Source organism: Trachinotus anak, unplaced genomic scaffold (assembly GCF_046630095.1).
Source record: "Trachinotus anak isolate AG129_WGS33_773 ecotype Australia unplaced genomic scaffold, CSIRO_AGI_Tana_v1 ptg000032l, whole genome shotgun sequence".
In the NCBI taxonomy this organism is placed as follows: domain Eukaryota; kingdom Metazoa; phylum Chordata; class Actinopteri; order Carangiformes; family Carangidae; genus Trachinotus; species Trachinotus anak.
The window spans coordinates 5,410,073-5,434,946 of NW_027273883.1; the positions used below are offsets into that span (position 1 = coordinate 5,410,073).

Consider the following 24,874-nt stretch of genomic DNA (forward strand, 5'->3'; position numbering starts at 1 on the left):
CTCTTTTGGTTTTGGAAAGAAGAAACAAAGACACCACCCTCCAACCTTTATAAAAAATTGTAGAGTAATAGAAATGCTCAGGTACCAAAGCTTTAAATGTAAATGTTCGTCCCTGATCTCCACAGCAGGTGAACCCAGCCTGTCATTAAACTTCACACAAAGTTTCTGTTATTGTTTCCTCTCTCTTTTGTTTCCCCTCAAACAGCGACACCAGAGGCTCATTCACTCCACTTCCGAGACATAATAAAGGACAACACGGCCCGCTCTTCTCAGGAAGCTATTTACACTCCGACGCCCCTCTGAGCGTCTTATGAGACCGGGTTAAATGAATGCTGGAAAGTGAATATGATAGGCCCCCGGCTTTTGTGCCCTCACTGTGTAAAGAAACAGAAAGCTGGGCGCTGACTCCCTCTCCTTCCGCACTGAAAGTCACCAACCGGAATTCACTAGCCCCTAACCCTCATGGGAAATGAAAGGTGGCAGGGTTAACAGCTCACTGACAACCAGCATGGCAGGGGGGGGGGGGGTACGCACAACACCTGCAACAAAGTCAAGACAGGAAGTTTGGAAAAGATCCCAACAGGAGACAAACAATAGTTGAGGGCTGTGTCTCAATCACTTCTGTTATTTCCTGAGATTAATTCAATGTGATAAACAATGATACTTTTCCTATTAGTAAAATCTTTTTTAAAGATAAATTATTAATCATTTATGTCATTTTTCCAGCAAAAATAGAAACAATATCCGGGTACGAGCATCTCAAATGTGAATAATTGCTTTTTTCCAAGTTTCCTACAATAGGAAACTCTACATCTTTTTCACGTTTTTACTGTAGTCAGACAACAAAAGAGGCTTAAATGCATTTTACAGACATAGACATTTTTAAACTGAACAGTCAATGGATTAATAAAGACAATAATCGTCAGACCAAATGATAATGAAAATAACAGCTGCTTGCAGCCTCACTCGAGGGAATAATATTACTGCCTTCTTTCTCAACATACACAATAGATAGAAAACAGCGATATGTTATGAGCACTATTTGCAGTTAGCATGACAGTGCCATGCTAGCTGTTCCCCTCTGCTTCCAGTGCCTATGCTAAGCTAGGCTAAGCTGAGTGCGTCTCGGCTCCAGCTCCATAATGTAAAAACATAAGAGTGGTGTGGATCTTGTCATCTAAGTCTCAGAAAGAAGCAAGTGTGTTATTTGTGTTCCCCAAACTATTTCTTTAACCAAAGTAGCGAGTAACTCGGGCTGTTAGACAAATGTAATGAGTCAAAAAGTTCAGTGTTTCCAGAAGAAAAGCACAAAATCAAAACATCCAAATCAGCAGCTTTTTAATTCCAGCTCTGCAGTAAAAGGACTAAATGACTTTGCACCTCCAGGGGCTGCAGCTACAGCGTGCCACAGTTTTTCCATGACAAGAAAATCAGTGGAGGCTTTAGTGAACAAAATGGTCTGTTTGTAAAAGCAGCTGTTGGCTGCAAAAATCTTCTGGAGCCTCCGCAGCACGGTGTGACTAAACCTGAAAACTCAAGTGACCTTGTTTGCCTGTGAATTCTGGTGAAACACTCCCCTCTGCAGGTTATTTACCTCCCCTGCAGCTGAATGATGAAGCATTTAATCTCTACCCTGTACAAAGATTAAGTTAAAAATAAAATTAAAAATAAAAGAAAGACACCACTGTCCATGGATGAAAGGCAAACTAAAAAAACGGTATAATTTGTGGAGTAACAGTAGTAGAATTTTTTGTTTGTTTGTTGTGATTTCAATCACAACAGCAGTTTCCTGGCAACAGGTGAGGCTGGAGATCCAAAGGTGACGACAATGGAGGTGGGCAAGGTGAGCAGCTTTATCTCAAAGCCCTGACAACACGTTCAACCTCAGTGCAAAGGCACCTGAAGTTTACTTTTTCAGATTATGTTTTTTATTTCTTCTTCTCTTATCTTAAATACAGGATATAAATGACTTCCTCCAGAAGTGTGGAATAAGGAGGGATGCTGATGTTTGCCAACTCAGCCTCACCTTAAAGTAAGACAAACTTTTTTTTTATTTTAGCATCTGAAACAAACTGAACTGAGTCTTGCTGCATAATTTCACAAACAAGCCTTTTTAAAGGAGTTTTGCTAAACAGGAAACTCACCAGTGTTCCCGACTTATCAAGATTTCACTTTCTGAGGAAGCTGTGGCTGAATAACAACAAGGTAAAGCTTCTGTAAAGCTTCATTTACATCAGCAACAGCTTGTTGTTTTTTAAGTTAAATGGAGTGAAAGTCTCATTTATTTCTATCCTGATTCTTTCAGATCAGAGAGCTCAGCTGTCGTTCCCTGAACTGCTGCTTGACTGAACTCTACCTGCACAATAATAACATCAAGTCTATTGCAGGTGAATTTGACAGTGTACATATATTTTAAAGAGTTTTTACTATTTACTTTTCAGACTTTGCTCTTTTTTGGATGTAATTTTAAGAGGATATATATTTCAGTTAAAGCACTTTATGCTCCACTACAAAGGCAGCGAAGCTGCCAACATAAAGGACAGATTGTGTATCAGTAGTGGAAGAAGTACTCTGATGTTTGCTTAAGTGAAACCAATACAAAAATAAAATGTAGTAAAAATACACCATTATAAGTAAAAGTGTAACTACAGCTGTCAGATAAATGTAGTGTAGTTGTAACATTTCCCTCTGAAAAGTAGTAGAGTTGAAGCATCAACTGGAGACACTCAAGTAAAGTTCCTCAAAACAGTAGGAAAACACTCTGCTTGAGTAAATGCACTTAATTACTTTCCACCTCCTTCAGGTAAAAGTTTATGCAGGTAGATGAAAACCAGATGCTGGACCTGGATGAATAAACCTTAGAAAAGACAATCCATCTGAATCTCTCCCACAGGGGCCCTGAATCATCTGACCTGCCTGCGTCTTCTCTTTCTCCACAACAACCAGATCAGAGGGCTGGAGGACACGATGCACGAGCTCAGGAGGATGCAGCAGCTCCAAAGTGCCAGTGGGTGACGAAAACACAGTCAGACCACAGCTGTGGGCCGGAGAAAGTCCAACAACTCCACTAATATTCACAACAGCCTGTAGATGTTTTTTTTTTTTTTAATTGAGGGCATTTCTTTGCAGCTTTTTTCCTCAACCCCATCTCCCATGAACCTGGGTACCGACTCCATGTGATCCACTGCTTACCTTCTATCCAACTCTTAGATAGGAAAGGTGATAAAATATGGAGACGTCCTGTTACACTTTACCACAAACTCACACTTACTGCCTCTTTATGGTCTTTGCTGCCATTTGCTGTTACATTCTGTCTCAACATTGCTCAGCGGTTTGTTCTCTATCTGCTGTGTGTTCAGAGGTGAAGCCAGAAGAGAGGAAGAGGTCCTTCCAGATTTACAGCCAGGACGGTCATCGCGTCCTCCAGTCTGTGGCCTTCGGCAGGCGAATAACCACATAGACCACAAGAAGAGAGGACGATGGTGGCTGGTTTCTCAGGAATGTGTGTTTCCTATTTCCTCTGCAGACAGTTCAGTCATTACACAGAGGAACGCAGAGTCTCTCCCACTGTATCACTGTTTCTGTGGTCTGCTCAAAACAATCTGTTGCAATCAGTTTAAATAAAAATTTGACAGTGAGGTCTGGAAATTATCCACAAAAAATAATACGATGTTCTTTTTCAAATAAGACATTGTTTCTGAGTCGACGCTGATGAGAGGAGAAAGAGTGAACCAACACAGGCTGTAAAACCAAAACAAAGAGATGAAAAGATGTGAAACTCTCTGAGGAACTGCAGAATCTGTCCCATGCAGTCATTTGATAGATTGTAAATATAAAATTCTTGATTATAACAGCTTTAATTCCTTTCACCATCATTTTACAGCAGATGAAGCCTCATCATATTAAAAATCTGCCTGGTAGTACAGTGGAGGGATATGAGAAAGTCATGTGTTTGTAATTTGGGTGAACTGACCCTTTAAAAGATTCATTCTTTTGTCATATATGATCTCAGGACTAATCCAAACTTCTCAGTGCAAATGTGGACAAAAACTGGATTATTGAGGGGCAACTAGATAGTACTTTGATGTTTAAAATATTTACTTGCACCTCCAGTTTAATCTTGGCCTCTCTGAACATTATAGTGTTAAAAAAAGAGGACATGTTACAGGGATGCTGCATTGGTTTGCATTAAAGTGTGCAGGTATAAGCCTACCTAATAAACAGGAACACTTTGTCTCTCTGATGCTTTAGGAGCCACATCAGATCATCACTCTAACATCCACAGTGAAACGAGTCCTCTATCGACATAACCTGAAAGGCTGCTCGGCATGGAAGAAGCTACTGCTCCAAGACTGCCATAAAAAACACAAACTACAGTTTGAAAGGATCCGACAAAAGTCTTTCTGGAGAAATATCCTGTGAAGCAAAAGCTTGTGGAAGCCACGTGGGATGTTTGACCCCAGTTAAATAATTGTGATATCGTGCGAGGTGGGGAGTTTTCCTGCTGAGGTTTGGAGGAGTGGGTGCAGGAAGTGAAGACAGTGAGGCGTCGTCTTTCATCTTAAATGCAGTACATGCAGTCTTCTCAAAACAGGTCAAGTTAGATCTCTTTAATCAGAAGATCAATAAAACTAAAAAACAAATCAAAACTCTATTTCCCTATGTTATTGATATACCACTCTGATCCTCTCTGCCTGGTCTCAGTCTCCTCTCACTGAAGCTATCAGCTCATCTGATTCAGCTGGGCAGCACCTGGTGTCCTGGCCTTCCTACTGACTATGGGTCTTGTAGTCTTTTGCTGAAAACCGTGACGGGTTGTTGTCCTTACTGCAGCCTCAGGGAGGGAAGGAACGCTTCTCCCCTCTATGACACTACGTCACACAATTTAAAGGCAATGCGACAAATACTAACAACAATAATAAATAAAAAGTGTATGTAAACTTCTGAGCCACTGGGAATGAGATGAAAGAAATAAAAGCAGAAATAAATCATTCTCTTTACTATTATTCTGACATTTCAGTAGTGATCCTAACCTACCTGAGACAGGTAATATCAGGAACTGTGCAAATGTTTGAATGTATTTGGCTGTTTGTAAACGTCTTGCACTTCTTGTACAAAAAACCACATGTATGACACTTAAGGTTTAATTCCTCCTTAGCTGTAGGAGTTATTTAAGGGTGTTGCTCAGAATCAAAAGTGAAGTAATTTAGGGCAATGAAAGAGAATTTACAGCAGTAAAATTCTACTGTTTCCATGGAGACTGTTGATTTGCTGCCATTAGCACTTGTCACAGGCCTATCTATTATTACCACTTTTCAGAGGTGGGTAACATTAAAGAGTGCACCACTTTATACCAACACAATAAACTTGTGAAAAAAATGAAGTGAATACTGGCAAAATATGAAAATCTACTGCAAAAATGGTGAAGATAGTTTTTATTTCACATGATTAAGACCAAGTTTTTGGATCATTCAGGGCAAACAAAGCCTCCCCGGACATGTCGTTTACCTTCTGCTTCTCCGTCCATTCAGGCTGCATCATATATGAAAGAGTATCTCTGATTTTGTTTTTCTGGACATGATGGTTCTTGTGCTGTGTACAACAACGCTTGGTCATCAAATGTAGCATTTTGTGGAGGGAAAAAAAAACCAAACTTTCATTCAGTTACATTTGGAAAGTCCTGAGTTAACATCATCTTTCATGATTCACTAAAAATAAATTCACGTTTATGTCATTCATATTTAAAAAATATACATTTTTGGTCAATATTGTGCAGCCCTGCTATCCACTCAGAATCTACCACAAGGTTATCAGTACAAAAAAAAAAAAACCAAAAAAAAAAACCATCCCAATAACAAATCAAGTACAATGCAAACAAACAACAGCTCTGATTGGCTACACAGTCACTTCTTTCCAGCCCAGGTTGCTACAGGTTCTTAAGGCAGAGTTATGTTCCTTCATGGATGTGAACCATTAGCTCTTCACATATTAGCCACGTCTCCTCCGAGTGACCTCTACAACAAACACACCAGCCCTACGCAATTCTCACATTCACATATGACAATGTCAACATGTAAAAATGACAAAAAGATGACCGCTGTGGCACAAACCTTCCTCTGATGCTTTAGCGTCGCCCTGCCTCTGTGACAGTCTCAGGTCGATAATAAATACAGGCTCTCCTCTCTCCTGCCAGACCAGTCCTTGTCTGGCTTTCAGTCTCACTGCCAGTTTTCTCTCTGTCTGTGGAGTATGGATGTGTTCTGGAGAAGGCGGATGCTGATGTCGACTGTTTGATGTTCCTCAGTTGTCAGCAGCTGTGATGGGAGTGGGCTCTGAGGTTTCTGAGGGAGCGACCTCGCTGTTGGTCTCCACTGAGAGCTCCTGTATGGAGTCTGCGGCCTCCTGCACTGCTTTACTCTCCTCTGAAACACAGACACAATATTGGTAACAGATCTGACCTTGCTTTTATATTGAGAGCAACATTATCAATAAGACACTTGAGGTGGTGGTCAGTGTCATATTCTGGTGTTAGATTTATGGAATTCACTTTAAAGGTCCCGTATTGTACAAACGTAGATGTCAATGTGTTTTTTGATTATAAAGCAGGTCTAGGTTCTATATTAATACTGTGAAAGAATCAAAGCCTCAGTCCACAGAGAAATGCACACAGCCTGTATTCAGGAACTGAGCCTTAAAACCAGCTGTCACGACTTCTGTGACTTTGTGATGTCACAACAAAGCAGTCTAATAGATATCAACACTTCATATAAAAAGTGTCAAATATTTGATCTTTGATGCAACCTGGACAAGAAATCGATTTGTTCAAAGAGGCTTTGAAGACATTTAAAGTTCATGTTAACATCTTTCCAAATGATTTTTAAGGCTTGCTGCTTTTACAAGAAACAACAATTCTTTTTAAGCAGGTGGGTTTGCATCTCAATTTTATACCCCAATGAATTCCAACATTTTTATGTTTCTTGTCACGCGAGGACACTGATCACTGCAGTTTAAAATAAAAAAGTAAGTAGAAAATGCCAGTGATTGCCCTGTTTCAGTGTTTCATCTGTTTCATATTCTGTGTCTTAGACAGATGAAGTACCTTTACTCTGCTGCATCCTCAGTTTGGCTGATTCTGCTTCTTGCTTCTCTCTCTGCTCTTGGAGCTTCTTACAAACTTTCCTGTGGGTGAACCAGTGCATCTTCTGACAGGCCTGGTTGCAGTAGATCACCTTGTCAACAAAAGATAAAGTTTACTTTATTTGGACATGTAACTCATGAAAAGCTCAGATGAAAAAAGACACAAGGAATACCAACAGATGAGGCCAAACCAGGAGTTCATAAAGATGAAAGATGAACCATGGAAATAAATCAACACAAGAGGAAAAGTAGCACAAAGATGCTGTTTAAATATAAATAATAAAATTATAATTCTGCAGAAGGTTCACAATGACACGTGAATATCTGCAAAGACCATTACAATGCTTTTGAAAGATCTTCACAGTTTTATGAGGAAAAGTCAGTTTTCTGCTGTGAAGGTTAAATCCGACACAATTTTTTTGTGCATAGCAGAGACGCCATCATTCTCTGTGTATGTTGATATACTGCTGTAGTTCTGACTCTCACCATTTTACAGATGGAACATCTCTTCTCAGCTCCTTTCTCTCCACAGGAGGTGCAAAACTCGGCATCCATGAAGCCGACCTGACCTGTGATGGCCTGAGTCAGCACTGACAGAGCTGTGGGGTCGTTGCCCTGTAATTTAGGGAAGAAAAAAAAACCATCAGAACATAACTCCAACACACAAAGCTTTACATTCAGATGGCTTCATCAAGTCTGTGTACTCTGCACTGTGATGTGATAAGAAACAGTAAAAGACTGGATTTAAACACACTGCAGCATATAATCATCTCTACACAGTTTTTATCTTCCATCCAGACTCACAATCTCCACAGGAGCGATACTCCGCACCAGCTGCTGCAGCAGAGTGGCGTCGCAGTACGGGAACTTGCGAATGCACTCTCTGATAAACTTCTCCTGATAGACAGGGAAACCGTCGCTGTCCTGACCCTTCAGCAAACTGCAGGAGAGACATGAGGGAGACGTCAGGAAAACTTTCATATTGGAAATGCATATCACTATACAACTATTATTTCAGAGCAGATACAGCAGAGCTTCAGTCGGGCTCTGCTCAGTTTTGTCCTGTTGAAGCAGTGAAAACATGACTAGAGTGATAAACAATCTGTTGTAGGCGTGGGCCAATATTTTCCATTATATCAAAAATCAAAAATTTTGGAAATTGCACAGGCCTAATCCATCGCGTCTCTTCCCGCATCACAATAACTGGTACCAGGAGTAAACACAGAGCTATCAGACGTCACCGACACTCAGACATTATAAAGACTCAGACTCAGACTGCTTCCTCCTCTGGTTAATTTAACATAAAAGCTGCACTGAACAGTGAACACCTTTTCCAACAGTTTATATCTCTGATGAACAGATCATAACACAGTTTCCTTCACCTCTTGATGAGTCCGTCCAGCTTGTCCTCGCGGTCCTTGAGGAAGGAGGCACACTTTCCCAGCACGCAGCTGATGTAGTGCATCTTCATGGCCAGCACCTCATTCATGTCCTGCTGCTTGATGCACTTCTCACAGATGAGCTCCATCACCCGGCGGCATTTGTCCAGAGCCTCCACCTCTGCCAGCAGAGGGTTCTCCTTCACCAGCATCACCATCTGGAAAAAAACACAACAAAGTCTCATTTTGTTTTCAGTTTCTTTTGTAATAAAAATTTAGAAAAAAATCAAAGCTAATGATGTAACATGTTGCAATTTAACCTGCAATTTTTTTTCCATTGTTATTATTATTATTATTATTATTTTTAATTGTTTTAGTATTTAACATGTCAAAGATAGCAACAAGTGCCCACTACACATTTTCAGGGTAAAAACCGATGTTTTAATTGCAATTAAATTGGCAAAACTGGATGAAGCCTCATTCCATGAAAACATACAGTATGATCAGTGAAATTGAAGAACCACTCATAGAGAAGATCAATTTTTCTCTACTATTACTATTCCCCAAGACAGAGGAGGTAGAAATAATATATAAAGAGATGTTAGAGGATGTTTGGATGAGGGTGGTGCACAGCTACAGGATGATGAACTTGAGAGATGAATTCAGTCTGCGTCTGAAAATATAGTCCCTGTCCAGTGGTGTCCTACCTTGACAGGGTTCAGGTTGGTGCTCATGATGACCTTGTGGAGGGGTCCGGCCAGTTTGGGCGGCAGCTTGGGCTCCTTCTCCAAACCCTGGGGTTTGGTGTAGTAATCCAGTCTGGCACGTGAAAAGAAGTTGTTGATCACCGTGACACAGTCGTGTTGCCCTGAGCAGCGGAAAAAGAAGACTGAATGAATGTACTATCCGTCACATGTTTATGTTTAGTCAGAGATATTTAAGTTCAACAGCAAATTCAAGCCCGGAAGCCACGGCCTTCTTCACCAACTTCAGACCGGTTGGAGCGTAACAAGTGTAGTGCAAGACTGCCAAAGAAGTAGGTCAGGAAGTAAGCATCCAGATGATGGAAGTTTAGCTTAAAGAAGACCGTGAACAGAAATCAGATTAAACAACAGCTACAGAGGTACAGACGTACCAACAAAGGCGGCCATTTGTGCGGCGGTCCTTCCGACAGAGTTGACCACGTCTGTTTCCGCCCCTGCATCCAACATCATCCATGTGATATCAGTCTTCCCTGCAGGCACACAGAGAGAGAGAGGTCACATCACACAGAGAGAGGGACTTTCCAGAACAACAGATTTTTGATCATTTTGCTGCATTGATCAACTTGAACATCTTTAATTTTTCATCTATTACACTAATAACGTACCCGACAGGCCAGCAAACATCAGCGCCGTGTATCCGTGCTCATGTTCATTACAATTCACATCCGCTCCGTGTTGCAGCAGCAACTTGCACATGTCTGCCTTTCCTTTGTAAGCAGCATGCATGAGAGGGGTCATCCCGTACTGCGGACGACACAAAAAGACTGAAAGATCCTGTGCACTTTACATGAACCATCTCTCGTGTACATTGGAAAAACTATGAAACAAAATTGTCACTACAAAAAGTATAAATAGTCTTTATTAAAACCACAAACAAAAGCACTTTCGCACTGCCACATTTGCTCTTAATGGTCCCAGCAAAGACTTTAAACTGTCACTAAACAGGAAATATTTTTGTATATGGATTTTTCATTTTTCTTCTCTTTCTGCATTGTCCTAATTACCTTTGCTACCATGTTAGCTATTAACTTGAAATATTCAGTTATCTTAATGTATACATTACAAGCTGCAAATAACTATTATTTAAATTATAGTTATTCAATTCAATTTTAGAAAATAGTGATAATTTCCCATTGTTATTTCCTACAGCTCAAGGCAGCGTCTTCAAATGTCCTGTTTGTCTGATCAATAGTCTGAAAACCCAAAGAAAATCAGTTTATGTGATTGTCTGATTTAATATTAATAATTTAAAATAGAGAATTGCAGCAAACCCTCACACCGGAGAAAATGACAGAAACACTAATCAAAATACCTGCCAATTTTACAATGAATCAATTATTTAACTCATAATCACACCCTGTACTTTGCCTCTACTTAACTACTGTTGACATGTCAAGTAAAACTATTTTGTATATTAACAGTTTTTTATCCTGTTATCATTGAGTTCTGTACCAACCAAATATTTTCAAGTTACTGTTATGATGTTCAATGAGCTACACGCATCAAGTCCCTGTACATAAAAACAATCAACCAGTTGCTGTTAATTTTGTTCATTCCTTGAACAAAATTTAACAGTAGATTCCCACTCATTGTCACAATAGATGTAAAGTTACCTGCGACCTGGAATGTACGGTATATTTACCAATGACGAGGCCAACTTTAATTACGCTACACAATTATTATTATTATTTTTTTCTCCTTTCAAGCAAAGATGAAAGAGCAAAACGTCAACTGAGACTACTGAAGTGCTTCCGTTACTTAAGAGCATGTTCGTTTCAAACAGCTGATTTGGACAGTGGACAGAAAAGAGTGACAGAGTGAAGGAGGGACATGAAGGACCTCCTCCAAAGCCCTTCAGTGTGGAGTCCTCTTGTCCAACACATGTCACTGAACAAAGGAAGAGCTTTGTTAAAAGATTATATCATGTCTTCTCTGTCACAGAAGCTGTCATCCCAAAATAAACCAAAGTAAACTTTGTAGGAGGCCTCAGTGTGTCTTTTCTGTGTTCATGACACTTTTGATACTTTAGCAAGACGCAAGCTAATATTTTGCCAAGGATAAATACAAAACAAGCCCACCAGCACAATTTTTAGAAGCATTAATATATTATGTTTTATAGTGTTTGGTTACCTGTGCAAATACTTAACTAAACAAACAACATCCTGGCATGTGAGTTTGGAAATAAAGGTTATTACCAAAGGTGTTTTTGAGAGTTTACTCTTGTCAGAAATGTTCAGTTACCTCATCCAAACAGTTGACTCGAACATCCTTACAGCCAAGCAGCCTTGAAGCCTCTTGAACGTTTCCTAAAGGCACAAAACTCAGTATTAATCCTTCATGATATAACACTAAGCTTAACCAGCAATTAATGCAACAGTAAACCCACCTGTTTGTTGTGACATGTTCTGTCACTAATTGACCCATTATAATGCATCTGTTACATAAGACATACTCTTGTGCATCCAAAATACAAACACTTCTATAGAAACCACTTTAGAGATGAATTTTATTCTGGAAGTTGAGGTGGGAATATGAAGACAACAAGCTATCAGAGGTAAAGCTATTCATCATTAGCTGTTTGATAACGTTAGCTGCTGCCAAGCCTCGCCATCAAAATAACCATTAAATGAACAGATGTGATTTAACAAAGCAGTCACAGAGCAACACGTATGTTAAACTGACATTATTCTGTATTATCTGTATCATTAACTTATCACAGAAGCTAACAGGAGCTAACTGCTGCATGGTTTCCTCAGGGATTAGCGTTAGCCGAAGAGGCTTACCTGCAGTAATGACTTCAAACAACTCCTTTTCGCTTGCGGACAAGTCTCCCTTCTTAGGAGCAGACATGTTGGTGATTAATAGTTTAAAATTAGAGTATGAGGGCACAGGTAAAACACGGAATTGTTGATAAAAACGGCCCTTTTCTATGACTCCGACCAGCTGCTTGTGCTCGGTATAAGGGCTAGCTCAGGTCGAGCTGTCATTTGGAACGTACCACTGCGTTCTGCTAACAGGGGAGCGCTGGATTATAGACAAGAAAATACTTTAAAATTCATACCGGCAGCCCGAATTTATTTTTAAGAAGATATATTATAGACAATATAGGAATAAATTATAATAGTTAAAGTAATAATTTACGGCCAAAACGTTAACATTTGCACAGTTAGAACGGTTAATCACCCCCTTTTCTTTAACCGAATTAATCAGATCCGCGAAGGTCCGTTCGAAATACCAGGGACTTTATAAAAAATACACTTGAGCAAATGAAAGAAGAGGTGACATCTTCTTCATCAGTTTTCATGTACATTCATATTCAAAATACTGTGTTTTTGTTGCATGAGGCGGCTAAACCTGCAAAACAGTGGTGGAAAGTAAAGAAGAGCATTTAGGCAAGTGCTGTAATCAAAGCTGGATTACATGGAAGTGACACACACCCAGGTGGCAGTTTATTAGGTACACTTAAGTGATGCAAAAGTCCTGCAATAAATTCTGCCTTCATGGCTTTAATGTTCCGTTTTTAAGGAAGGTGTTGATTCTAGGGTGTACTTTGTGGTGCTGGTCAACTGTACAGAACATAAATTACAAATGCAGGTAAATGAGTCTGGCAGTAAAACTTAGTGATGCATTGTATTTGGATGGTAAGTAACTCCTATTTGTTTAAACAGGCCAACACTGTAAAATGGATTACAGACCTACCTTGCAGTAGATTAATCTTTAATCTTGAATGTGTTGATACAAAATTATTGTTAAATCTGTTTTTTCTCTTTATGCCAATCGATTATATACACACAGTCTACATATCTGTAGATTGAAGTTTTAGTTGTTAGGTTTTTTTAATAGGTTCAATATATTGCACTTTTTCTTCCCTGCAGCTGCTCAACATATTTGGTGATGGTCTTTTTTGTCACTTTTTATGAACAGGAGGATAGCATTGTTACTGTTTTTTTTTTTTTTTTTTTTTGATCCTGTGTTATTTTAATTTATTTTTAATGGTATATTATTTTATTTATTTAGAATTCTATTTTTATATACATTATTCCATTGCTTTATGCCTTTTTCTACTGATTATTGCTGTTCATTGTCATCAGTGTATACCTCTGGCCTGTGTGCTAATGCCTGCAGTTGAGGTTGAAAATCAATAAAAAAAATCAGAAGGAAAAGAGTGAGAATCATGAAACTCACCCCAATTGAGACTGTCACAAGGCAGTGTTGTGGTCGGCTGTAAATTTGGATGTCGCAGAGTATAAAGCTGATTTAGAAATGAGTCATGCAGGGTCAGTGTGTGTTTGTTTGTGTCTGTGCAGATATGTCTTCTTTAATATGTAAAACGAATGAAAAGTGGATTAAAACAAATGCAAACTAAACTAATGCTGTGAAGGGCAAACTAAACTTGGATGCTTCATGTTGGCACACACTGCTGCCAGTTCTTTCATTTGGAGGGTGAAGTTGATCTGGAAGTTTTGTTATATTTTCGGCTCATTGGGTTGGTTTCCAAAAGTTTTGCTACAATCTAGAGTTTTTGAGACTGTAAGGGTCTCAAAAACTGGACAAAGGGACAGGTACATGACTACTTATCAATATGTTTTGCATCAGCAGTGGCAATTGAGATAAGCTACTCTACCGTTAGAGCCTGACTGCTGTAATTAGTGTCAAACATCTGAGTCATTCACTGTAACTTACACTTAGAAATCACAGAGAAAAGACATTACTTATAACTCCAGTTCTTGCTTGAGAATCACCCTGTTTTTAAGTTTTCTTCAGTCACTAATCCAGTGAAATTTAACTTATCAGTACATCCAAATGTACATTAGCAAACAAGAACTGCACATTGTGAATTCAGCATATTTCATTTTCCATATGTAAACAAAAATGGGGCTCAAGTTGCAGCCCCTGCAACTCACAGGATGTATGTCAACATTACACTTCCTGTGTCTTGTTTACACCTGTTTATATAAGTGATGTTTAATATGTAATTTAAGGGTAACTAAAATACTTTGGATGAAGAAGCATTGAATTATACTGATATTAAAAAATTGGGCTGCTTTTTGTGATGACTGAGCAGGTTCTAGGCTCTGATTGAGCTACTTTTTTGTCAGTCAAAACAACACTTCTGTGTATATTTTTAGGGTAAGGTTGTGGCTTTAGGCTAATGACACAACCTTTGTAAAGCTGGAATGAACTGGACTGCTATTTCATATAATTAATTATTAAGCCATCTGAATGAAAACAACCAAAACAGGTACTGTGCAAACTGCAGCTGTATCCGGGGCTGCTTTCACAAAAAGAGCCTTTAATCCGGGCTGGAGTGTAAATGCGGATCATTTAACCAAATGTAATGTTGTAATGTCAGCCACTGCTGCGTACTGATACCGCTTTTTGAGCCCCACCTTCAGCCCCCATTTGTTTACGACTGGCATCATTAAGTACGGTGAATTAGCTTTTAGCAGATCCTGTTTTCCATGCACCCATGGGTGATTCCTGGATACTTAAACTCATGTCTTGTTCAAAACTCAGTGATAGTTATACATGTTTTTATGTGCGTGTTGCAAGAAATTTAGTGTTCATTGTTTGTGTAAATAAATTGTGATACAGGAAAATTTCAAACAAGATGACCAATATTTTCTTTAAATATCTCCTGTACTTTATTTCATATAGCAACAAAAAGATTGTAGTAATGCAAAATTATTGTGTTTATGTGGGAGTACGTTCACAAGCAAATAAAATTGTAATATACGGGTTCTCTGCCTTTGATTACACCTGACAGACTGACAGATCTAACACCTCCTGTCAGCAACAGCGAGAAGTGCCCCTAGGTGAACATTCTTAATCTTAAATGTCATCAACACAGAAACCTAAACAAGCAATGGTCAAAACAGAAATTATATATGAATAATAGAAGTAAAACATCACTTTCATCTACTGCTAACCACAAATGAAAACATGAATGAGAAATTACTACAGTGTGGAGCCACAGCTACAGCATAAAAGCAAATTTAACAACACAACTAACATGTAGTTATAGTCATAAACAAAAATAAACAATATGACTGCAATATGATGTATGTAGGTTACTTGCTCTGTGCTGTTTTCCTCTGCACTGGGAGAGATGTGTATGTGTGAATGTGTGTGTAGGTGAGGGTTGGTGGATATGATTATCTGTCAATAATAAGAAGTGTTACCAAAACAATTAAGTGACCACAATGGCATAGTTTAGATCACTTCTACATTACACTACACAGTCATGGTTAATATCATAGGTCACTGCTGGTATGAAAATTAATCAGTGAATTAGTGAGCACTTTGTTTCATGTGTGACTTCTGTCTCCTGCTATCTTAAGGTTCCTTGACAAAAACTCTTCCATCAGGATGCTTCTTCCATCTTAGTGTGACAATATTAGTCAGACTCACATTCCTCAGCTCCTGTGTCATCTGAGGAACAGAAGACAACATTAACAAAGTAGAACAAAATGTTGGTTTGATTTTTTTTTTTTTTTTACTGGGACCCTTTCCTCTTTTCAATATCTGCTAGCGTGGCTTCTCATATCACTGCTACGCAGACGACACCTAACTATACCTGTGAGACGAGCCCACAGTTTATTCCTGGATCTCAGCTTGTCTCCCTGACATATCCACATAGAGGAACACCACCGTCAACTAAACCTCTCTCAGGCTGAACTCTTAGTCATCCCAGCCAGTCTCCCCATCAAGTTATCAATATCAAAATTGTGTCTTGTGTCTAATAACCTGTTATTGCTGTTTATTGTTGTGGTCTCGTAATCTTTGAAAGAGGAAATGCCACAAACTTCTTTTTGCAAATGAAAAAAATGTGTCGGTGACTTTTTTGCTTCTGTTTGCTTCTCTATTTGTGCCATTGTTACACAAAATTTTAGTCAGGTCAAATCTCAAGAGAGTAATGAAATGAAAGGAAATTCAACCTGACATTATTCTGGAAATACCACATGTGCTCATAGGGGTGCTGTTCAGGAAAAGTTATAGTTTTGCTTTAAACTATCAAAATTTACAAGTTCTTCTTCTTGTGGTTTCTTTGGTTGTTACTAAACAGCTTCATGTTCATTACAATCCCCATCTGGACTTGCTAATTTGCATGTAGTTTGGAGATGGCTTCCGGTCAGATTTGTGATCTCATTTGGATTTCATTTGGATTTCATTTGGATATAAGACATTTGAAATGACAAGTGTGAATGTGGCCTTTGACTCACTTGCTTTAAGATGCTGTCTTGCACTTCAGGGTTATTTTGTTCCAGAACTGAGTCTTGTGAGCTGATCCTCATTCTAATGACCCTCGTAATGGGACCTGATAATGAACACACACACACACACACACACACACACACACACACACACAATATCCATTATGACAGACCAACACACAGTAGGATGTAAATTGAGCCATTCATCAGTGTCACCTACAGATTTAGCATTTATAGCATAGAGAAAATAAACATAACCACTGTGATCAAAGGCTTTAACCAAAACAGAGTAGAAATAATCTAAATGAAGAGGTTTGCTTACAGTTACAGAGGAATGGATGCTCTTCAACACATGGCTGCGCTTCCCATCTACCAGATTCACTTTTCAACAAAGCGGCACATAATCTTGAACCAGGTGCAACATGAATATGATGACCCACTTTCCAGTATCTCAGGGAGGAGTAAGTCCCGTCTGACCACTGCAAACCGTCTCTGTAGAGGCCGAGCCACACTGTGAAGCCATTTGCTAGTTTCTGAATGATCTGGTTTTCTGCCTCATTCCTCACACTGGCCAGGTCTGTGTGGTATTTCCTGCAGTAGTTCTGAGCATTCATCCAAGTCAGCTTTGTTGGGGTGAGAACATACTGTTCATCACCAAGTTTTTTTGCTAAATAAAACAAGAAAGAAACTCCAGTTATTTGTTTGTTATATAGCTTTTTGATCCTTGGGCCAGTCTTATAAAGGGACATGAAACAATTCCAACATGAACACATCTACCAATGTCATGTTAGATGATTTAGATGAGAGGTAGTCAAGGCGACGAGACATGAAGACAGTAGGATGATGGCCTACTGGTGAAGTGAGACAATTTTCCTAGTGACTACATACAATATGTCAATAACAATTATAACATTGATAATCCAAAAATATTTTCAGTAAATTGGCAGCCATGATATTGACGACCTGTTGAACAGAGTACTGATTTTGTGTTAAATCTGTTTTCATGATATATTTAATTTTCAACCCTGTGCCGCCAGTGCCTAAACATAACCATAGAACAGTTTACCAATACTTTATACAAAAGTGGATATTATACTGCAAGAAAACAAACATGTTGCCTATGAGCAGTTTACATTTGCAACTTGCCAAGTACATACATTTGTAACATATCATTACATTAACAGGAAATGTAATTCTGTCACTATTATGTTATCTACAAAACATTTACTGTTGCAAATTAGTTGTAAACGTATTCAGTGGATGTTCCCCCAGTGGAGAAAGGCAGAATATCACTATAAATACATGTATCACTCACATCGAAGAGGAAATTCAAAATACAAAAATGCTTTCTTAATTGACTTCAGAACAAATTGCTCAAGTTGTTCTTATAAAAAGCCCAAAATCTCAGATTTCATGTTGGGCCATGCAGTAAGTATCTGAAGCAGTAGCACTACAATATGGCCAATCACCCACCAACCAACCAGTGGTGAATATGTGGGTAAATTAAATTATTAGGATAATATGGACATTATTGTAATATGGTTACCTAAAGTTGCAAACATTGTTTATTTTTTTCGTTTGATGCTTCTAAAAAAAAATCTGTACGAACATCACAGTTGCTAGATCACATAAGAAATCGAGCAACAAAGGGATTTCAACCATTTCTCTTTTTGCCAGTTCAGACAGTTGGTCATGGGCGGGAAACTTTCTCATGCAGCTACTGTGCATGTGCAGGAAAACAATCAAATAACAGCCCCCAGAATATGATACACTGTGTGCATATATACAGCATACGATATTCAAACTTGCTAGCATGCAACTGAATGTGTGGCACCAGAATGCGAATGAATGACACTCACCATCGAAGCAAATGGAAAAAAAAATATTGTGACAGGCAATTGAATAAAATTTCCCATATCTGTAAGAACCACAATTATCTAATGTTTCTTTCCCCCAAATTAAATAATTTCTTTCTCCCTCCTTGTAGAAATGTTTGTCGGGCAGAGACCAGTGCCACATCTTAGTATCTACTGCCCGAAGCCCGGTCCACAGGCCAGTCACATATTTGTCCCCGACAACTGTGAGAACTGTTTCCATCTCTCCCACGTCGTCTATGGTGGCCAGGTCCAGACAGTTCTCTCTGCAGTAGCTCTGCGCCTCATACCAGGTTTTTGGAGTTTCAACTAAAACATAGCTATGCTTGGGCACACATGAAGACAGAGAGCACAGCCCTGTGGGAGAAATGTCACAAAATGTTATGCTGTGGACGACAGGCAACAAATGGAAGGAGGCTGGAGAGAAATGACTTCGCTGTCAGATATTTTCAACGTACCAACATAAGTTTGCACTTACAGGAAATTGAAGGTAAAACACTGACCTGACAGAAGGAGAATTAGACATGAGATCCTTTCCATAGCTGTAACAGAGTTCATAAAAACAGGGGAAAGAGAATTTTCTTTGTCAAACTCCAAAAATGTATAATATTCCTTTAGGTGGCACCAACAATGATCATTTCAGCTTATGCTGTTCTCCAGAGTAATATAAAGTCGCTCAGCAGTCACTCTGCCAGTGTACTATGAGGATCGAAATGCTGGTTCACTGGATAAGAGGTGGTTTGTCTACCCAAGTCAACATCATGGCTGACAGAGGCTAAACTCTAAATTGTTTACATCCAGTCTTTGCTTCATAAATTAATGAAGCCCAACATTTCATCCTCTTTAAATCTGCTCGATCCAGAATTTTGCATGGCCCTTAATCCTGTCACTGTCAATGCAAAAGTATTGTCAAAGGCAGTTTCTAATTACACTCATTTACTCTAAAAATGTGATTGGATCATAGCTCAGTGATTTAAAGTCAGAACCAACCACAGGCAGTTGAAATGTTTTATGCCCCTTCTGCGTCCCCTTCTCCTTAACTGTTTCAGCCAAATCCTCCCTTATTCTTGTCAACTCCTCTTTATTGCAATTCATCTTCTACATAAAAAACAGGCTCAATTCCAATAAGCACAATTTTTTTGTCACATATGCATCTCTGTATTTACAGGTATAAGCTGATGTAAAAAAAAAAAAAGAAAAAAGATAACTAATTGCTAATATCAGAAAAATATCCACAAGTATAAACAGGTTATGCAGACTTACCTGATGTTTGTTGAGTCTTGATTTGTCAGTGGTTTACTGGTCTTCTCTCTTCCTTCCTTCTCCTCAAAGATCATTTAGAGACTCACTTAAAGTTGATTCAGAAACACTTCAGGCAGGTTTAGTTGGCTTTGTCCCATCTTCTTATGTATGCACATGTTTCTTCCTCAAAATGTAAAGCATATGGAAATCATGTAAAATACAAACCATATACTAATTAATTAAAGGGCAAGCCAAAGACGCCTTAAGTCACTGGCAACTGGGGTCAGAAATGACATGGAAAATAAATAAATGTAGGAATAAATAAATGTGGAAAAATATTTGTACTATTCCCTCTAATAGTTATGAGTATATAGCATAGTAATTTTGAAATTGTGGGTTCTTGATTTAAAAAAGCAGACGTTATCATTTAAAAGCTGTTTCTGGCTGTCACGTTTTAAAATGAGAATCTTGTGAAGAGGTTGTAAATATGCACTTCAAGGCTACATACAGTGGTATGAAAAAGTTTAGGCACCCCTTTGAGGCTGCATAATAATTCACTCTGTCTTCACAGAAAATGATCACACTGGCATGCCATTCATTTTCTAATAAAAGCTGAGTACTGGGGTATTTTCCAGACAAAGATTTTTAGTGTAGCAATATTAAGTTGTATGAAATTAAATCAGATGTGAAAAAACGTGGGCACCCTTGTCATTGTGTTGATTTGAACACTGTAACTACTTAGAACTGATTGGTTTGGTGAGATCATTAAGCCTTGAACTTCATAGCCAGGTGCATCAAATCATGAGATAAGGTATTTAAGGTGGCCAATTGCAAGTTGTTCTTCTCTTTGACTCTCCTCTGAAGAGTGGCAACATGGGGGCCTCAAAACAACTCTCAAATGACCTGAAAACAAAGATTGTTCAACATTATGGTTTAGGGGAAGGCTACAGAAAGCTATCTCAGAGATTTCAGCTGTCTGTTTCCACTGTGAGGTACATAATGAGGAAATGGAAGACCACAGGCACGGTTCTTGTTAAGGCCAGAAGTGGCAGGCCAAGAAAAATATCAGAGAGGCAAAGGCGAAGGATGGTGAGAATGGTCAAAGACAACCCACAGACCACCTCCGAAGACCTACAACATCATCTTGCTGCAGATGGTGTCACTGTGCATCGTTCAACAATTCAGCGCACTTTGCACAGGGAGAAGCTGTATGGGAGAGTGATGCGGAAGAAGCCTTTTCTGCACACACGCCACATACAGAGTCGCTTGACGTATGCAAAGGCACATTTGGACAAGCCAGCTTCATTTTGGAATAAGGTCCTGTGCACTGATGAAACAAAGATTGAGTTATTTGGTCATAACAAGGGGAGTTATGCATGGTGGCGAAAGAACACAGCATTCCAAGAAAAACACTTGCTACCCACAGTAAAATTTGGTGGAGGTTGCGTCATGCTGTGGGGCTGTGTGGCCAGTGCCGGTACTGGGAATCTTGTTAAAGTTGAGGGTCGCATGGATTTCACTCAACATCAGCAGATTCTTGAGAATAATGTTCAAGAGTCAGTCACAAAGTTGAAGTTACGCCGGGGCTGGATATTTCAACAAGACAACGACCCAAAACAGGCTATAGGAAGCGTCTAGAGGCTGTGATTTTTGTTGGAGAGCCCAAATTTATGCACCTGTCTAATTTTGTTTTGATGCATATTGAACATTTTCTGTTAACCCAATAAACCTCATTTCACTACTGAAATAATGCTGTGTCCATCAGTTATTTGACTGATCAAAATGAAATTGCTGATCCAAGCACCCAATGATTTATAAATGAAAATAATGAAAATTGTCAGGGTTGCCTAAACTTTTTCATACCACTGTACACACTGTGCTAGAAGTAATTATACTAAATAATATAAACTTTCCATTGCATTGCGAACCAAGACATTTTAGCTCTTCACAAAACAATAGTGAGAAACATTTTTACTTTGCACCTACCATCATTAACTCAGTCAGATGCAAGTTATGCAGGAAGCTCCCATTAGTTTCGAAGGAGGTGGGTGCACACAGCTCCAAATGTAGATACTGTTACAAGGAATCCTGGAAAGATTTTAAAAAGTTTGAATTTTAAAATGCCTAAAAAAAATTTGAAGCTTCTAAGGACAGGAACTACTCTGTCTATGAAATGAACACCAAACACACTCACTTTTGTAGCATGGGACAGGCTGTGTTAAACCTTACATCACTTGGTTGTGGTATTTATTGGTGCCAATGGAAATGAGAGCCTATTTCACCCTGTGCCTAATTCTAGCTGGCACTGTTTAGGGGCAAATACAACCACATTACAATAATAATTAATTTAGTAGTAGTAATATCCAGCTCTCCACCCGGGGATATGGGCTCAAATTAATTTGAAATAATTTGATCTTGGAAAGAGTTCACAAATAATTAGTTTGTTGTTTTAATCAAGTTTCATAAATCTGTAAAATAAATCTTGATACTATGGGTCCACTATATAGGCATGTCTGGAACTAACTCTATTTACTATTAACTATAACTAACTAACTATTAACTATTTAAAGAGCTGTTTGTGTACTCCAGTCCAGCAGGTGGCAGTGGTGCTCATTTGGCTTACTTTTTTTTTTTTTTTTTTCCAGTGACTGTATCTTTAAACAGCACACAGAGGGCTGGAAACAATTCTTCCTGTTGTCTGTCTGTTTGAGGCACATTTGGCAAGAAGCAAAGGGTAACGTATTGCATTTACAGTCAACTTTGCTCAAATTTGATACAGTAGTCGTGTTAATATTCATTATTCATAGCTGCATCCTCTGAATGTGTGCGAGAGAGAAAGAAACAAGCTTGATCACTTGTGAATAAGGCAAGTGACATATAAATAATGAGCAAACAGCAATAACAACAAAATACAATAGGGCTGTGAGAGTCAGTGCATCTGTTAGAGCATATCCTGATTTCACCTGAGCTGCCTGCTTATTTGAATTGTTCCTCTTACTTACTGTAAAGCGCTTTGTTTTAAGTGCTATATAAATAGAGTTTATTGTTATTATTTTAACAGGTGTTTGTGGGCAAGAACCGACTCTGTGCCTCCTCTTCCACTGGATGGTTCAGCACTGACCTGGGAAATGAAACAAGAGTACCAGGATCTCATCCTGCAGGCGTGTGGTGCCTCATCTCTGCATGTTGGTGTAAAGATCCAGACCCTGTGGAGCGGCTATGGGGAGATAGTCAGACTACACCTGGAGGGCAGCGACCGGCCCTCTGTGGTCGTCAAACATGTCAAGTTTCCAGAGGAGGCCGAGCACCCGGGTGGCTGGCACACAGATCGCTCACACACACGTAAAGTGAGATCTTACCAGGTGGAGACGCACTGGTACCAGAACTATTCCACCAATCCGAGCTGTCCCATCCCCGCCTGCCTGGCTGCCTGTTCCCATGGAGACGAGATGCTGATCGTGCTGGAGGACCTGGATGTGGCGGGTTATGATCGGAGGAGGTATGAGCACAGAGTGCCGTATGAAATACTGTGGTAATCTGTGGCTCTGCAAAGTCTAGGGCATCAAATGAATGGACAAATCCTGCATTTCCATTAAAATGACACAGTTAAACATTTTGTTTGTGCTGAAAAAATACATTTTGACAAAATCAGTGTCCACAAAACGTCTATATAGGTTGATCAGCATGACTGTAGCAAAGATTTTAGAAATACTGGAGTCAAGAGTCTAATTTTCCCCCCAGAACTTCCCCACACACCTAAGCAAGTGATCAAAAAGCTTATGAACTTCTAGATTTCAGTTTTTTCATCATTTAATTAATTAAAGTGTTTAATTCTGCAGTTCAACATCATAGCCATTTTAATGTACTGGAGTACAGAATATATATATATATATATATATATATATATATATATTTAAAAAAAAAAAAAAAAAAAAAAAAAAAAAAATCAGTCCAAATATTTCAAACAAAACTATAAGAAACTGTGAGTGTAGGTGTGCCAGTACTGAAGCAGGCTGTTTTTTCTTTTCAACATCCTACATACTGTGTAACTCTCAGTTTCAAGGCATATTTTCCAGGTGTTTCAAGGCATGGAGAAGAGCGAGACATAATGCACAGGAGAATAAATGAGTTTGTTTTTCTCTGTAGAACCAGCGTGAAGGACAGAGAGATAAGGGCTTGCCTCAGCTGGCTTGCCCACTTCCATGCTCTGTTCCTGGGTATGGCACCAGAGGGGCTGTGGCCTGTCGGCACCTACTGGCACCTGGAGACCCGGCCAGATGAGCTGGAGGCCATGGATGATCCGGAGCTAAAAGCAGCAGCTGGCGACATTGACAGGATACTCAGTGGATGTCACTTCAAGACCATCGTTCACGGAGACGCCAAGTTGGCCAACTTCTGCTTTTCCCAGAGTGGACGGGATGTGGCAGCTGTAGACTTTCAGTATGTTGGCGGGGGCTGTGGGATGAAAGATGTGGTGTATTTTTTAGGAAGCTGCATGGAGGAAAAGGAGTGTGAAAAGAGGGTACCAGGCTTGCTGGACTACTATTTCACAGAATTAAAGCTAGCTGTGAAAAAAGATGTGGATTTTGCTGCTCTAGAGGAAGAGTGGAGGGAGATGTTTGCGTTTGCGTGGACAGATTTTCACCGTTTCCTGCTGGGATGGATGCCCGGACACTGGAAGATCAACCGGTACAGTAAACAGCTGACCAAGGAGGTGCTGTGCAAACTGAAACTGCAAGAAAAACTTCAAACATCCGACAACCAGAGAAGTAAGCATGTGGCTGAAAGGTGATCGGCTGGAAATTCGTGTATGGAAAAATGAATCACCTACAAACACACAGTTAAATACTTTCGTGCCTATTTGCAGTGAAGCATGCTTATCAAACCTTTTCTGGATGAATAAAGGTTTTTGAAATATGCTTTGGCTTTTCTTGTTTATACTGCAGCTCTTTAGAATGAGATTTTTTTTTTATGTTTTGCAAGGTTGGTAAACTCATCTCATTTCTCATTTTGGTTGTTGTTTGGTTGCATCCATCAAATCCTGAAAAATCCTGTCCCACACTAAAACTACATTAACTGAGTCTGCTGAATGACCAGAAGATCATTCAAAGACATCCTCAATCTCTTTAGTGCGAAAGGCTTTTAGTACTGAAGCATCACTCAATCAGTATATTGACAACGATTTGAGTAATTCGTTGTTTTTTGGTTGGGAACTTCAGGGAACATAACAAAATAACCTTTAGGAAACCTTCAGGAGATGTTAC

General features: G+C 39.3%; 4 protein-coding genes across 6 annotated transcripts; 2 read left to right on the forward strand and 2 right to left on the reverse strand.

Moving 5' to 3' along the window:
- The first annotated feature begins 1,052 nt into the window (after positions 1–1,052).
- Positions 1,053–4,909, forward strand: LOC139613464 (leucine-rich repeat-containing protein 72). Of its 2 annotated transcripts, XM_071470129.1 has the most exons (8): positions 1,053–1,843; positions 1,959–2,032; positions 2,136–2,205; positions 2,306–2,387; positions 2,894–3,007; positions 3,130–3,219; positions 3,360–3,502; positions 4,252–4,909. In XM_071470129.1, exons 1-7 carry the CDS (start codon positions 1,829–1,831, stop codon positions 3,458–3,460), a joined length of 546 nt encoding a protein of 181 aa, XP_071326230.1. In that variant the 5' UTR covers positions 1,053–1,828; the 3' UTR covers positions 3,461–3,502; positions 4,252–4,909. The 2 variants fall into 2 exon arrangements, with proteins under 2 accessions (XP_071326230.1, XP_071326229.1); XM_071470128.1 differs by lacking the exon at positions 4,252–4,909 and having other exon boundaries at positions 1,065–1,843; positions 3,360–4,227.
- A 511-nt stretch (positions 4,910–5,420) lies between these two features.
- Positions 5,421–12,266, reverse strand: ankmy2a (ankyrin repeat and MYND domain containing 2a). The gene is made up of 10 exons (XM_071470127.1): positions 12,064–12,266; positions 11,522–11,586; positions 9,886–10,024; positions 9,652–9,750; positions 9,224–9,384; positions 8,520–8,734; positions 7,942–8,077; positions 7,624–7,752; positions 7,100–7,229; positions 5,421–6,422 (listed from the first exon to the last, which is right to left on the reverse strand). Exons 1-10 carry the CDS (start codon positions 12,128–12,130, stop codon positions 6,301–6,303), a joined length of 1,263 nt encoding a protein of 420 aa, XP_071326228.1. The 5' UTR covers positions 12,131–12,266; the 3' UTR covers positions 5,421–6,300.
- Positions 12,267–15,514: 3,248 nt separating this feature from the next.
- On the reverse strand, positions 15,515–22,258 carry LOC139613067 (secretory phospholipase A2 receptor-like). 2 transcript variants are annotated; one of them, XM_071469387.1, is made up of 8 exons: positions 21,597–22,111; positions 19,632–19,794; positions 18,872–18,910; positions 18,354–18,725; positions 16,817–17,161; positions 16,500–16,598; positions 16,028–16,088; positions 15,515–15,712 (listed from the first exon to the last, which is right to left on the reverse strand). In XM_071469387.1, the coding sequence occupies exons 3-8, from the start codon at positions 18,906–18,908 to the stop codon at positions 15,709–15,711; spliced, it is 918 nt and encodes a 305-aa protein (XP_071325488.1). In that variant the 5' UTR covers positions 18,909–18,910; positions 19,632–19,794; positions 21,597–22,111; the 3' UTR covers positions 15,515–15,708. The 2 variants fall into 2 exon arrangements, with proteins under 2 accessions (XP_071325488.1, XP_071325487.1); XM_071469386.1 differs by lacking the exon at positions 16,028–16,088 and having other exon boundaries at positions 16,504–16,598; positions 21,597–22,258.
- A 4-nt stretch (positions 22,259–22,262) lies between these two features.
- pkdc (protein kinase-like domain containing) lies at positions 22,263–24,529 on the forward strand. The gene is made up of 3 exons (XM_071469385.1): positions 22,263–22,344; positions 22,672–23,109; positions 23,757–24,529. Exons 2-3 carry the CDS (start codon positions 22,739–22,741, stop codon positions 24,400–24,402), a joined length of 1,017 nt encoding a protein of 338 aa, XP_071325486.1. The 5' UTR covers positions 22,263–22,344; positions 22,672–22,738; the 3' UTR covers positions 24,403–24,529.
- Positions 24,530–24,874: the final 345 nt, after the last annotated feature.

What these genes read in the sequence shown, in the direction of transcription:
- LOC139613464 (XM_071470129.1), top strand. An exon ending in TAACATCAAGTCTATTGCAG is followed by an intron (nt 2,388 to 2,893) that starts GTGAATTTGACA and finishes TCTCTCCCACAG; the next exon opens with GGGCCCTGAATCATCTGACC. An exon ending in GCAGCAGCTCCAAAGTGCCA is followed by an intron (nt 3,008 to 3,129) that starts GTGGGTGACGAA and finishes ATTTCTTTGCAG; the next exon opens with CTTTTTTCCTCAACCCCATC.
- ankmy2a (XM_071470127.1), bottom strand. Translation starts at nt 12,130, where the DNA reads ATGTCTGCTCCTAAGAAGGGAGACTTGTCCGCAAGCGAAAAGGAGTTG. An exon ending in GTTTGAAGTCATTACTGCAG is followed by an intron (nt 11,587 to 12,063) that starts GTAAGCCTCTTC and finishes TTGTGCCTTTAG; the next exon opens with GAAACGTTCAAGAGGCTTCA. An exon ending in GAGGATGCAGCAGAGTAAAG is followed by an intron (nt 6,423 to 7,099) that starts GTACTTCATCTG and finishes TCTGTGTTTCAG; the next exon opens with AGGAGAGTAAAGCAGTGCAG.
- LOC139613067 (XM_071469386.1), bottom strand. Translation starts at nt 18,908, where the DNA reads ATGGAAAGGATCTCATGTCTAATTCTCCTTCTGTCAG. An exon ending in TTTTTCCATTTGCTTCGATG is followed by an intron (nt 17,162 to 18,353) that starts GTGAGTGTCATT and finishes TGTTTTATTTAG; the next exon opens with CAAAAAAACTTGGTGATGAA. An exon ending in AAGACAGCATCTTAAAGCAA is followed by an intron (nt 15,713 to 16,503) that starts GTGAGTCAAAGG and finishes TCTGTTCCTCAG; the next exon opens with ATGACACAGGAGCTGAGGAA.
- pkdc (XM_071469385.1), top strand. Translation starts at nt 22,739, where the DNA reads ATGAAACAAGAGTACCAGGATCTCATCCTGCAGGCGTGTGGTGCCTCA. An exon ending in GCGGGTTATGATCGGAGGAG is followed by an intron (nt 23,110 to 23,756) that starts GTATGAGCACAG and finishes TTTTCTCTGTAG; the next exon opens with AACCAGCGTGAAGGACAGAG.